A 15,391-nucleotide genomic window follows, 5' to 3' on the forward strand; every position below is an offset into this window, starting at 1 on the left:
AAGGAATTATAAAAGAAAAAAATTAATCAAAATTGACAAATAGGGGACAATTTGCTCCAAATTTTGAAAATACAAGGTTCTGTAGTAGGAGTATTTTTTATACATTTTATATATAACGAGAGAATATTTTACATTTTTTTACACTTAACCGTGTTAAAAAAAAAATGGTAAACAATTTAATGGAGAACTCAAATGAATATATTCTCTCTTAATATGTAAAATATAAATAATGACATAGCTATTAGCTCATTTACGAGTACCATTCAAAAACAGTTCTTAAAATCAAATTTACCCATAATAAAAGCCAAAAGGGCCATAGCAGACTCAAACACAGCAGACCCCTTGGGCCCGTAGGCAATACTCTTGAACTCGAACTTCCCTAACTGGGCAAAGATTGAAACTGATAAATATGAAAGAGGAGGAGTGCTAGTGCGACCGTCACTATCACTCTTTAATGTCAAAACAAGACGTGGAAGTTATGGTAGAGATTTATGAAAACCTTAAAACATATCTATATACAGGGACGAACATAGAGAAGTTTGTGAGTGAGAGCGGTTTTTAACAAAAAAATTGTTGGGGGAGCATTAGTAGGATAATAGCGTTCAACTGCTTTTTAGTAAGCAGGTGTTACAAGTGAAACTTGTCCTACATAAGGGGCGGAGTCAAGAATTTGTTTCAGGGGCGCCGTATTAAAGACGATAAATTACCTTAAGAGTCCTTTTAGCAATAAATTTAACTTGTAATTTATCGTCTTTAAATTTAACTTGCAATAATTTTGAAAAAAGGAATGCAATTTTTTTTTTAAGAGAATATGTGTAATAAAAATTAATATTTTCTAGAAAAAAAATTATTTTAGGGGGGTATTTTGAAAACTTTTATAAATTATAGGTCAATTTGTAATTAAAACTAATGGGCCATCATTCCCCGGGGCCTATGCTGGCTCCGCCCCTGCCTACATCGGATTTTGATGGGGTTGAAGTTTGTATAAATTGGTAGATATGCAGACTATCCATTAGTTTGAGCTTTCCGATAAATGGGCAAGCGCCCACCCCTTATAGAAGAGAAGAACATACCCATTTTTAATTAAATCTAATGGGATAAAAATCAGCCTTCTTTTCACTATTTTAAAAAACTTGTGATGATCGAGTTCTATGCCATACTATGCGACATTGTCAATAGTAAAAAATATATATATTAAAAATAAATAAAATAAACACGATAGAGAAATCCTAAGAGTCGAATTGTTAGAAAAATATTGAGAACTCAGCTGCCTCTTAAAGGTCAAGCCAAAGTCACTCCTACTGAGGCGGGCAAGAACGTTGATTGGTTGATTCTCTTAATTTTTTCCGGCCCCATAATGGAGATAGGATAGAGAAAGAGAAAGAGAGAATGGATGAGAGACGAGAGAGAAGATTTCCGGTGAAGGTTTTTTAAATCATAAATTCCGGCAGAATAGAGATAGCGAGAGATGGAGAGAGCGTGGATTGATCTTTTTTTGGGAATTTTTATTACATTAATAGACTACTATTGAAAGAACTGCACTAAGGCTCGGACTTCGTGCAAGTTCGAATCTTCTCGGGTATGACTAATTCTTTAGGACTTATGATCACCGTCATAGTCAAAGTTTTATCGTGTGGAGGGATTATTTTATACGAATCTCATGCAGGATTGGACATCCCGATTATCCACAAAAAAAAAACAAAAAACAAAAAAACAAATATATATATATATATATATATATATATATATATATACTGGACAGAATATACAATTAAACCACCTGGCTAACAGCAAATATAGCCAATTACAACCCAAAGGCTTAAAAACATAATTTCAAACAAAAGCCACCAAGAGCCACAAGTATAAAAAATGATCCAACACCATTTATAGCAAGAGTCATAAAAGGAAGGTGACAAAAGGGAAGACTGAAAAACAAATCTAATCCCAAGATTTTAAAAACAAATATCCAATAGAATAACCTAAATTCTGTGCATCCATATATAGGAGGTAAATGCATATATATAACGGAAGGTAGTTTTGGGCTTCAAATCAGAGTTAAGAAAAACATATTCCTCTTAGCTATCTCAACCTATTCCGTATACAATCATGTCGACCATTCTTGCACTTTTATTTCAGTGGTTTTCTTTACTTTCTCTAATCTCCTCAATCATTAATGTGTCTGCACAATTATATAAAATGCCGAGGCTCGACCATTATTTCCGAGGAGAACGTGGAAGAGAATTCCAAACACAAGCAGAAGCAAAAATCCCAAAAGACTTTAAAACCTTTTTCTACCCCCAAACGCTTGATCACTTCAATTACCAGCCTGAGAGCTATACCACTTTCAATCAAAAATATATGATAAATTCCAAATACTGGGGTGGTGCGAAGAAAAACGCGCCAATCTTCGTTTATCTTGGTCTGGAGGAGCCATTGACTGGTGAAACCTTCGGATATAGTGGGTTTCTAATTGAGAATGCCCCTCGTTTTAAAGCTCTCTTAATCTATATAGAGGTAGTGTACTAAATCCAAGACCTCCAGCTTTGTATGTATTTTTTCACTGTTTTAGAGTATGTATTTATGTTGAACTGCATGCATGTTTGTTTGCTCATATATATAGCATCGGTTCTACGGAAAATCAGTTCCATTTGGATCAGCTGAAAAAGCAATGAAGAATGCTACTCTTCGTGGTTATTTCAATTCAGCTCAAGCATTAGCAGATTATGCAGAGGTAATCTTATACCTCAAGAAGAAATTTTCTGCTCAATACTCTCCTGTTATCGTCTTCGGAGGCTCCTACGGAGGAAGTAAGCAACCAAGCAACTACATATAACATCAATTAACCATTAATTTTCCAATTATATATAATATAACTAAGATATACTCCGTTTAATTTTTATCTTAATTAATTCCCATGCATACTTAAAAAATTTCAGTGCTTGCAACATGGTTTCGGTTAAAGTATCCCCACATCGCCATGGGAGCTCTAGCTTCATCAGCACCTATCCTTTCCTTCCATAGCATCTATCCACAAGGCCTCGTCGGCAGCTATTCTTCTGGTGTCACAAAGGATTTCAAGGTACAAATAAATTAATTAATTTAACTATTACTTAATTATTTTTCCTTCCAAATTAATTTGAGTCATTCAAGCACGGGTGTTAACATTGCAGGATACCAGTAAGAGTTGCTACCAGACTATAAAAAATTCATGGTCCGAAATTGATAAAGTCGCTTCTCAGCCAAATGGCCTTTCAATCCTTAGCCAAAAATTCAAGACTTGCAAGTAAAAGAATAATTACTCTTCTTTATATATATATATATATATATATATATATGTATGTTTCTTCTAATTAATTATGTTACTTGTATAATTTAATTTTCTTGACAAATTAAAACTGAATGATTCTCAAATGAATTAATTGGTTCGATCAGGCCCTTAACCAGTTCAGAATTTCTGAAGAACGCTTTAGAAGGAAAGTATAACAATGCAGCTCAATATAATAGTCCACCAAAATATCCAGTTACTAAGATATGTAACGCCATTGATGGAGCACCTAGAGGAACAGATATTCTTGGCCGAATATTTGCCGGTTTCGTTGCCATTGAAGGCAAAGAATCATGCTATAAGATGGAGCCAGATTCTAGACCAGATACCTTTCCAAAAAAAAATTTTCCTTCCAAAAACAATCCTAATGAACCAGATGGTTGGCGCTGGCAAGTAAGTTGCATATAAAGAGAGAGTTAATTATCACAATATATTATATAAAACTGTAAATTTGATCTTTGAATTAGTTTTCTTAAATAAAAATAAAAATAAAAATAAAAAAACTTTTCAATAATTCTAGCTAAAACATAAAAACTGGCTTTGGAAACTTATAAAATAAATTTATCTGAAAACATGCAATTTGTTTAACTAAATTTTCAAAAACTATCAATCGAGCAAATAATTTTTCATACTATTTTTTTATTATTATTTTCAGAAAATTAAACTAAATAGATCTTTAAATTTTCTTCATTTGAATTATTGGTTGGTGTATTTAGTCATGCAGTGAATTGGTGGATCCGGTCGATAATCGTGTGAATGACGATAATATGCTCCAAAGAGTGGATAATAACGATATAAGTAACTTCACTGAAGGGTGCACTAAGGATTTCGGCGTTCCACCAAGGCCTTATTGGGCCACAACCTATTTCGGAGGCAATGTATGTACTTTTGTTTTTTTTTCAGCTTTTTTTTTTTTTTTTAATGCGTTCCGATAATTGTTATTATTCATTTTAGTTATACACTCCCTCCGCCCCTCATTAATAGTCCATTTTTCACTTTTTACATGTCCTAAATTAGTTGTCCTCTTTGAAAAGTCAAAACATCTTTTCTTTATATTTTCATCATTGTCTTTATTTTTTTTAAAAATTTCAAACTTTGTAACTATATATATTTAAATTAAAAATGATAACTTGGTAATTTTAAAAGGGACAATGTATTAATTGCATGTCCCCTTAAAAAGTTATAAAATGAAGAATGGATCATTAAAAAGGGACGGATGTAGTAGTAATTAATAACTTTTAGAAGTTACAAAGTGCTTTTCAATGGCTCATTGTAGGATATAAGATTGGTTCTTAAAAGGTTTGGTAGCAACATCCTTTTCTCTAATGGACTGCAAGATCCTTATAGTCTTACCAGGTATATATCCATCTGAAAAATTCTTTTTTTTTTTTTTCAATCCTTTGTAAATAGATAAAATAAATTAAATTGTCTTAGTGTAGTTGATCTAATATGTTTGTTTTCTCCTCTAATCGCAGTGTATTGGAGGACATCTCAGACACCATTCTTACCGTCAATACAGATAAGGGTAGGTAGACCCTATCAATCAGGCCAAACAATTTATATATAGACTCCTGGTAGCTTAGCTTAGCTTACAATAAAAAGGCGTAATACAAAAATAAGACGAGATGATATACATCTACGTGTGTGTATATATATATATATATATATATATTTCGAGCAACCTTAACTATTATATCAAAAAAATATATTTTATATATATATAGTTGATGCAGGATAATATGTGACATTGGTAAGTTAACCAAAATCTTTTTACAAAAACATATGCGGTAAAAAAATAAAATAAAATCATCCCAACTTTCACCATTTTTTTTGTACTCTCTATAAAATTTTCTTGAATTTTTATTTTTGTACGAAACACCTTATTCTATTCCAAATATATGTCAACACCCTCCTGCCATGTGTCAACTGTTTCAATCCTGACACAAAATTGATATTTTTGGACCTGAAATCTTTATAATACCTTTTTTTATTGATCAAAATGACCTAGGATCATTTTTAAATCCATGAATTGCCAGTAAATGAATCACCATATTTCGTGTTTTATATAAATACAACCCTAATCTTATTTTATTTTATTTTTGTCATAAAGGGTTCTTTTGTCATTAATTTTACAACTATTGTTATTTTATTTTTTATTTTTTGAGAGGTAAAATGGTAAATTAGAATCGTGTTAACAACATTTTTAACTTCCATAAATTGCAACTATAAATTAGTTAAGGGGTTAGTTGCATCACTAGGGATATTTACAGAGTCGTGAATGTCAATGGGGGAGGGGTTTGCAGTTAGCACTAGAATAGATGTGTGTGTATATATACACATGAAAATTTACCAAATTTATTCCTAAATTAAAATAGTATTAATGTTTCAAGAGATTTACAATATCTACTTTAATTTGCAGGAGGCCATGGGATAGATTTAACAGCATCAAACCCAAGTACTGATCCAGATTGGTTGGTCAAGCAACGACAGAGAGAGGTGGAGGCTATTGAAGGATGGATCACAAAGTACTTCGCTGATCTTTCATCCATGAAGAAAAAATAATAATTGTCGAGCATTTTAGTATTAATATATAAGGATGTACTCGAAGTCATTATAGGAATTAAATTATGGTTGTGTACAGCAAAATTATTTACCGTGTGTATCTAACTAATTTTTATCCCAAAATCATTACAAGGTTTATATATGATATTTCTCATACTTTTGCAGAGCATTTTATTACGTGGTTGTCTTCCTTTTTCTTCTGTTTCCTATTTTTTCCTTCAAAAATTAAATTATCTTTGGTCAAGTGACTAGTTCATAAGTTGGTGTTGCAGCCTACCTAATAGTTGGAAGAATCTGGGTACGGCATCGGGGTATTATAGAACTTCTCAAATAACTGGTTGCCGTATTTGATCAAATCCTCATCAACAACTAAATAATAGTTTTACTGTCACTTTTTATACAAAGTTGTATTTTTTTTCATTTTTTTTTTCTTTTGTGAAAATTAAGATGGTATTAAAGGGGAATAAAAGTAGTACATAAGAGTCATAGTTAGCCCAGGCTAATCACGAGATAAAAACAGCCCAAAAGGAACAACAGGCCCAAGGAGGAGCAACCCAACCCAGGCAGAGAAATGGAAAAGTTGTTGCTGGCACCACATTCATACAGAGATGACCATGAAAGAAATTCCTCAATCTTTTCAATCCGGTGGCTCTGGAGGAGGCCGTAAAATAGAGGCCGGAAGCTCCCATTCCACAATTAGTCTCCTAATATGGATTGAGTCATTGAAAAATTACGATGGCAGCTTCAAACGGACTGGTTCCAGAGTGAGATGAAGGAGGGAGTATAAAGAGATGGTAAATCAATATATTAAATAGAATGGAAAATTGTATAAATTAAGTAGGGTGCACACAGTCTGGTTTTGAGGATTTTTTGAACCAAATCACTCAGGTTCCAAAAAATTTTAAACTGAACCAGACCATTTGAGCTATAGAACCGAACCAACCCAACCCGTGTAAAAATGGTTTGGTTCGGTTCGGTTCCACATTTGTAGTTGAATTTTATTTACCTATTTTTCTCTTGAATTGTACATACAACAAAAATAAAAATAAAAGCATTCACATTCACAAATCCAAGACTAAAATTGAGATAGAAAAAGAGAGGGTAAAATGGATGAAATAGACCCAAAAACTAAACCCTATAAATTAAAATAAGGTTGAATCTTGCTGAAACTGAAAAGGATGACAAATCCGTGGTTGAAAACTAAAAAACTTGATTCGTTATCGTTGTTGGTTGTGCTTAAGGCGCAAACACGTTGTGAGGCTCAAAGATCTGTGAACTGAAAGTGAGAGAGAAAGGAAGAGAGTATGAGAAATGATGTCAGCGACGGCAACGATAAAAGATCGATGGCAATGACAAAACTTCGAAGGTTGCATGAGAGAGATTGATCAACAACTGGATCTTGTGGCAATGAGAACTAAGAAGTGAATGAGACGGCGTGAGCAAAGAGATAGTAGAGGAATGTTGGTAAGCACCCAAAAATCAAAACAATGGGAGAAAAAAAGCAAAATATATATATCCGATAGTGATAAATGTTGGCTCGTGTTTGATCGTTATATCGAAATCCCTTACAAAGTTACGAGTAGTATATAGGTATATAGCTATATATATATATATATACATTTAATATAACACATATATACACATATTATAACAGTTTGGTCTAGGCTGGTCCGGTCTTGTAGGATCCTAATCTGGGACTAAACCAAAAATTCACGGTTCCATTATTTTGAAACCGTGACGGGACCTGTAACGACCCACTCCACCACATGGTATGATATTGTCCGCTTTGGGCCTGAGCCCGCACGGTTTTGCTCTTGGGCTTCACCCCAAAAGGCCTCATACCAATTGGAGGTGACACACTTACATATAAGTACTTCACCTTTCCTCTACCCAGGCGATGTGGGACTTGTGCACCCGTAGCTCGCCAGTGTGGTAGCCTGACAGTGTCTCTCGCACCCGCCCACGGCACACCCGCCCACAGGGTTATCACAATCCACCCCCCTTGGAGGCCCGACGTCCCCGTCGGCACACTTCCGGCTGGGTCAGGCTCTGATACCATTTGTAACGACCCACTCCACCACATGGTATGATATTGTCCGCTTTGGGCCTGAGCCCGCACGGTTTTGCTCTTGGGCTTCACCCCAAAAGGCCTCATACCAATTGGAGGTGACACACTTACATATAAGTACTTCACCTTTCCTCTACCCAGGCGATGTGGGACTTGTGCACCCGTAGCTCGCCAGTGTGGTAGCCTGACAGTGTCTCTCGCACCCGCCCACGCCACACCCGCCCACAGGGTTATCACAGGACCAAACCGTTGTGGAACCAGCCCAGACCGCCCGATTCGATCCAGTCCAGTTTGGTTTTTTGGATTGACAGTTTTTTTGCACACCAAGAGTATAAAGGAGGCCTAAGCCCAAAGGCAGGCAAACAAAACAAGTGCAAAGCCTAGCAAGCCCGGAGGCAGAAATAAAACAAGTCTAAAAAGAGAACATTGTCCAATGCACCAACTGCCATTTTAAAAACAGTTGGTGTAAAATATAATTTTTGTAATTGGCAAATTTCGATGTCAAAACAAATCTCATCGAGTTGTAATTTCAAGTTACCATATCAAGATCGAGATCAACTATGGAATTGGAAGGTTGTTCGAAGATGACATACTGAGATCATCGAAACAGGAAAGAACAATACTTTTAGGAAATTGCTTCCCACTTAGAACACTATAGAAGGAAACCATTTTGTCCTTTGGGAACTAGTTCCACATCTGGCTAGCGGTACCACTGCTGATACAGTTTAAGGTAACTTTGTCCTATTCTGTTTCAAACTTCTTAGTTGGTTTAGAATACTACCAAAAGTCCTATGCACAAAATTTCCATTATTTTATAAAGGATTAGGTCTTTGAAAGTTCTATATAGACCCTGATATTCATCTAGGTTTGTATGGCTTTTACATTACAATTTCATATTTCATAAAAGCCTTAGAAATAAATTTTTGCAAAAAATCAAAGTTGATTTCTTTGTTATTCTTTCTAAAACACACACATAAACACAAGAGTGAGTTAACAGTATTGTTCAAATCCTGATCGTGATCAAAGTCTTGCATCTACAACGATCAGAGAAAAGCATATCTACTTCTACATCGAATTCAAATATTAAAGAATAGAAGTAAAAGCAATCACACTTTGAAATAGTCAAAGCATTCGAGCAATGTTGTTTGATATACCTGCGACCCTTCTACAGAGATCAAAAGTAAGCCTAAGGTCAAGTGTTATTGGACGGGATGTCGCAAAGTCAGAGGATGGTTAGCGATTGGTGTTTGGTAGAAGAATAAGGTGTGAGCCTGAGTCAAAGTTCAGTGTACTTTGTTTCAAATATAGTGGATCGGTTTACTTTGGACTACACAATCCACGAGGTTTTTCCCATGCAAACAATTGGTCTATTTTACCAATTAGGGTTCCTCGCTAAAAATCCCAGTGTCATCTCTAACTCTATTACTTTGCTTTATTTTTCTAAAAATACAAAACTTTCTAAATCTTCTTCTGCTTAAAACTCACAGTTAGGGTTGTAGACAAAACCTAATGGCTCTGCAATGGCTCTAGAGCTTTGCAATCCTTAGAGTAATATGTAATGTTTTGTTCTTAGTCTTTCCTCCTCTTCTCTACATATTTTAAAGTAATATTTGATGAGTTTATAGGCAACGAGACTTTGACACGTTTACCCTGTTTTCCTTTGGACTTGCCTTGAGGCCAAGGACACAATTCCAATCTGAACATGAAAGGCGGATTGATGTATTGTTCGAAAAATCCACTTGCCAGCTTCTGGGTTATATTTTTGAGCCGATATTACCACCAACACCCGCACGGGGAGGAAGCATTGACTTAATTAGGACAATGTCTACCATATCGCCTTTCTATAAGGCTAGTTTTAACTATTTTAACTTTAACTTTGGTGAGAGAAATCCTCAGAGTAGGATTGTTAAAAAAAATCTTAAAATCTTTACCCTTTACAGTTGAAGTCAAAGTCACCCCTACTGAGGAGAGCAAGAATGTTGATTCAATAAACAGCACTGATTCTCTTAAATTTTTTAGTTAATCTCACAAATCTAAAATTTGACTTTAATATTTACAAAGGTTGATGAAAACAAGTCAAAATGAGTCTAATGAAGTGATTACACTTGCAGCAAAGCCAAAAAGTCTTATAGTTTTTTTAGTGTGGTTAAAGTGCTGAATTAACAAAGAAAATCGCCAAAACATAGAACAATTCATATACTCAATTCTTCACACAGTCGATCTCCATGCAAGTTTTGGTGCTTCCATACAGTTTGATGAGCACTGAAAAGTGCGCATTTAAACCCATTAAGCTTAAGCATTCTAGTACCTTTATCTATCTTACTTTGTCGTTTTAGATTTATTACGTGTTATTTATATTTTCAGGCACTAATCCCAAAATTGAGCTAACTCAGCCAAATAAAAGCTTAATTGAAGCAATCCTGAGATAAACCAAAGGAGGGAGCAAAGTGGAAAAAGAAAGGAGCAAAAAGGAATCAAGTTGTGCAGCTGAAAAGTTCGATCGATCCAACTTAGAGTTCGATCGATTGAACATCTATGATCGATCACAGTACTTCTCGATAGATCCAACCTTGGCCTTTGCTGAAATTCCAAGTTCGATGGATCGAACATCACCTTTGATCGATCGAACCCTATTTTGTCCTATTCAAATTATTGATCTTATCCACAGCTGTACGCCTACCAACCACTTTTGTCTTTTTCCCCATAAATATCTTGAAAATATCTCAGCCTTGTCCTTATCCGGAGGAGTCAGACCGCTTCGATCGATCCAAGATGCAGTTCGATCGATCGAACCCATTTTCGATCGATCCAAGTTAAGGTTCGATCGATCGAACTTCCTCCAGCGAGAAAAAGTTAAAGTCCAGCTCATTTATTCCGTCCTTCATCCAATGATTGGAGAATATGTCTTGCACGACCACAGCTCATCATGGGGTGTATTTGACCTACCTATATAAGGAATATGATACACTTTTTGAGAGAGTCTCTAGAGTCTCTTGTCACACATTGAAAATCATCTTGGAGGCTATTCTTGGAGAGGGGGAAGGAGGGAAGCTAGAGCACCATTGGAGGAGATCTTCACCAACAAGGAGCAGCCATGGAGTTAGCCCTTGAGGGTTGGATCATCACTACCATGAGTGGCTAGACATCCTCTTGGGGCTAGAGTTAGCCCCAAGCATACTTTCTATACTTTAATCTTGTGTATTATTGAGGGATTAGTGTTGTATGGTACATCTTGATATTCATGTATATATAAATCTTGATTATTTCATGGTTTGTATGGTTTAATGCTTCCAATTGACTATTCTATTCTATCCATATGTCTATGTATGCTAGAGTAGGATATTCATGTGCTTATCTCTAGATTTAGTGTTTTTTATGCATGTCTATGTGTATTGATGCTATAGATCTAGAGATTATCAAGATAATATGCTTAATGAATGCTATTTTGGTTCATTTGATGGTTTATGCCTATTCTTGATGGTTTGTGCCTCTCCCCTAGTCTAGATAGCTTTATTTTCATGCTAGTACTGTAGATTTAGTGTAGTGGTAGTGTAATGTTAGATGGGAGGACAATCTACTCTTGATGTTTGATGTTCCATGCTTGTAAGTCCAAATGGCATATTCCTCTAATATTGTGTTGTATGTGGATTGTGAGCTTAATGAAGGATTAATGACTAGTTATGCTATGTTGTATCTTCCACATGTGTTTAGACAATTTATTCCTCTCCTAATAGATCTTTTGTACCTCTCACATGATGTTTAGATAATACATGTTTAACTAAGTCATCCTTATGGATTGCTTGGACTATGAGCTTAATGAAAGGCTCAATGACTTGAATTGTTATTTTGTTATCTTCACATGATGTTTAGACAATATATTCCTCTACCAATAGATGTATTGTGGCCTCACACATGTTGATTGAGACAATTTGCACTTGTTGAGTCACCCTTACCAATTGAATGTCTTTTACACACATAACATTGTTGCAACACATTCATTTCCCTCATTAGTCACTTGATTATGGTTTGGAATAGTATTGCTTGGTGGTGATCTCTACACCCCAACACCTCTCTCTCTCTTGTTTACTTCATATTATTTTATTTAGTTGAATTCAATTTAGCTTAATCAACCAACTCAACTCTCTTTTGCAATCATTTGGTACGCTAGAGTCGAAGTTGAAATTCCAACACGTATAATCCCTTAGGACGATCCCTACTCACTCTTGCTAAGTTAGTAGTGGTGTTGGTAGTGGTTTTTATAAATTTAAATTTAACATAAAAGGCTTTTCTTGAACCACACATTCACTACATTTAGTTTGGCGTATTGGAACGGCCGTCGTCACGGTTCCTTAGGCTTCATGTTGATTGAAGGATTTGAAAAGAATGAACATATGTTTTAATCCTTTAAAAGATTAATTCTGACATAAATTTAGAGCAAGTAATTTAGGTTTAAATTTTAACAATATCCACATGTAAATTTGATAGACAAAATGATCACTACAACAAAATAGAGTTATGATAGAAGATTATTATTAGCAGCAGTCAAAGAAACCACTGCAACAAAAGACCTCACTCGTCAATGTAACAGCAAGAAAATGTGGAACGAAAATTTCATCAGTTCCGTAACACCATTGTGAAAAGAATCCAGTCTTTTTAGTCGACAGAGCTATTATCCAACTAGAATCAATTACATTGTTCAACGGAACCACTTCAACTCTGCATAAGATCAAGTTGGAAAAGAATGATTCTCCCAGCTTTTTACTAATCTACGTTGCTTCTTCTTTGGTTTTGGTGTCTTGGTTTCTTGAGTGTCAATTGGATCGATCTGTCAACTTCTCTTTCCCAAATCTCCACTCAACTTTGCCCTTGGTTTACATTTGGGAGGTGTCACCTGTTAGGATTTATATGCCCTGGCATGACAAATTCCTATTTGGATTATAGTAACATATGTACCTGACATATCTGAGATATTTATGATTTATATAATTAGTGAATTCAATGTATTATGTTTCGATTCATTATGGAATTGATAGTGTCCATTTGATTACAAGATATATTTATATATGTATGTAATGGCGATCAATACATGAATATAAATAGTGATCATAAATAGTTCATAGTCGGTAATTATGGATGGACTCGTTATTAACTAAAACTTGAACTGGATCCGCGTTAGGTTGAGATATATTGTGAGAGCCATCGTATACAATTGCTTCCTATCACTGTTATAACATTTGACTCTTAAGCATGAGAGAAGTATAAACTCTTTTATTAATTAATAATTACTTTGATTTGTGCGGCGGATACTTCGAGATCCTTAGACCAACACTTTGGGTAGTTATGTAATTAATAGTTAAAGGGTTATACTCTCAATATTTGTATCAATGTTACTTGTATTTATTTTATATTGATTATAGTTAATCACAAATTAAATTCGAAGGTCTTCGTGTGTTTTTAGACAAAATGATTGATTATATATTTATTTATTTAAATTATTATTTTTGTCAAACAAATATTTTATTATAATCAAGCCGAAATAATCAAATGCACCAAAATAAATATATTAATTAAGTAATCCAATTAATGGCTTTATTTATCCGATAACTAATTATGTATAGAAGAGTCAAAGTGCAATATTGACTTGGAGGTTATTTATTATTTAATTGGAATTCAATTAATTTCTTTTAGTGGAGTAGAAATTAATTAATGAATTAATTTAATTGGGTCTATGGACCTGGCCAATTATTGATTCATTATAGCCAAAAAAATAATAAGCCCAATAGAATTCTCACTCATAACCCAACTTGATATTGAAATACTATTAGATTTGAGATATGTGAATTAGAGATTGAGAAGGATTTATTATTTCATTTTCTTTTTTTTATATTGCTTATATATATACATGGATTCGTATATATTTGAAGAGTGACTTTTGGAAGAAAAGAAAGAATATATTTTCTCTCTCTAATTTTTAGGGTTTGCGTAGCAAAGATAAATAACCGAAGAAAAACAGAGATTGGTAAATGATGTTAATTTGGATAACCAGTACTACAACTAATGAAGTATAGCGAGTAGGGATCGTCTGCAGGGATTATACGTGTTAAAATTTAATTTCAACTCTAATGTAACAAGCCTATTTTTCCAAGGTCATTCATGGAAGCTTATAAGTGATTCCTAAAGGTAAAACCATTACCAAGAAGATGAAGATCCAATGAGAAAGTATCTAACAAAGGGATCTACAATAAGTGAGAACATTTACTTTAGAGGAGAGATCTAAGGTTTACTCAAATCTTGATGTAAGTTTTCAATTTATTAATTGAATGATACATCATATTTTATTTTTACATAAAACTTCTTTCTATGTGATGAATCAAGATCTATGTATGAAAATCCTTCAAAAAGTTTTAAAAACTTACACGTTTACGAACATCACCAACTCTGGCACTTTCACTCTTGGTTACAATTCGAGAAGTGTCACGCTTGATCTTCAGAATGATCCTAGGTGTTGCAGCTTTTGGCTTGCTGGTCAATTTTTTGCCATCATTCAGTTTTCTGCTTGGTTCAGCTGTGTCATTTCCCAATTTATCACAATGTTAAGGGTGTCCCCGACAGTATCAGCTATTCTGCCTTGCATTGCCCAAAATTTTCAGTTGTCGGGCCTTGCATTGCCTAACGGTGCAGTGCTCATTGCCAACCTTTTTGGCTAAGTAATCCATTTTTTCTTGTTTTATTTAAGTCTTTGGCCTGCCCAAATTGACCAACCAAAAACAATAAGAGGTTGAATAAGAAATAAAAACCATACATGTAGTACAATGAAACAACCACCACAGCATGCCAATTCAGGATTTAAGGATTTGCCCCATACAGTAAATCTTTTGACTATTTTTCATTAGTTCTTTGCTGTGATCCATTGTACTCTAAAGTGCTTAGGAAATAAAAACTGAATAAATATTTCCTATTAGTTACATACAGTCTAGACAGATAATAGAAATATTAAAATATTTCCTATTTATAGCAGTAGTACTATTGATGCTGCATTACAAATATAAAAATGTAAGCAGTTCGAAACAATCATGTTTTTTGGAAGAAGTTTTTTAACAAATAACAAAAAAAGACCATCAGTTTTCCAGCAATATTATAAGTTTTGTGACATATTTAAAAAGATGTTAGTCTTTACCAATTAAAGATTTTTGGGTTAAAAACATCACATATTAAACACATTTATGAAGGATTGGGAAAAGCCTCATCAGTCAATAAACAATACTAACATGTCAGATATAGCCTCGGTACTTGGAACATCCTTTTCTTACCTCTGTGTGGAGGGAAAAATCTCCTTCGAATAAGAATGGAACACGTCACCATTATATAAATGTGCATTTGGGAGATTTCAGAAGCCCATCCGAATCAAGCCCAAGTTACGTTGTGCTCTAACCCAT

The 15,391-nt window shown here is 34.4% G+C and overlaps 1 protein-coding gene across 1 annotated transcript; it reads left to right on the top strand.

The window, feature by feature from the left end:
- The first annotated feature begins 2,106 nt into the window (after window positions 1–2,106).
- LOC132281578 (uncharacterized) lies at window positions 2,107–5,887 on the top strand. Its single transcript, XM_059783274.1, has 9 exons — window positions 2,107–2,514; window positions 2,621–2,807; window positions 2,937–3,079; window positions 3,171–3,283; window positions 3,433–3,718; window positions 4,042–4,203; window positions 4,602–4,681; window positions 4,801–4,850; window positions 5,745–5,887. The coding sequence occupies exons 1-9, from the start codon at window positions 2,107–2,109 to the stop codon at window positions 5,885–5,887; spliced, it is 1,572 nt and encodes a 523-aa protein (XP_059639257.1).
- Window positions 5,888–15,391: the final 9,504 nt, after the last annotated feature.

This window comes from Cornus florida, unplaced genomic scaffold (genome assembly GCF_030987335.1).
Source record: "Cornus florida cultivar Cherokee Brave unplaced genomic scaffold, ASM3098733v1 CherokeeBrave_3.0.0_Hap2_Chr11, whole genome shotgun sequence".
Taxonomy (NCBI): domain Eukaryota; kingdom Viridiplantae; phylum Streptophyta; class Magnoliopsida; order Cornales; family Cornaceae; genus Cornus; species Cornus florida.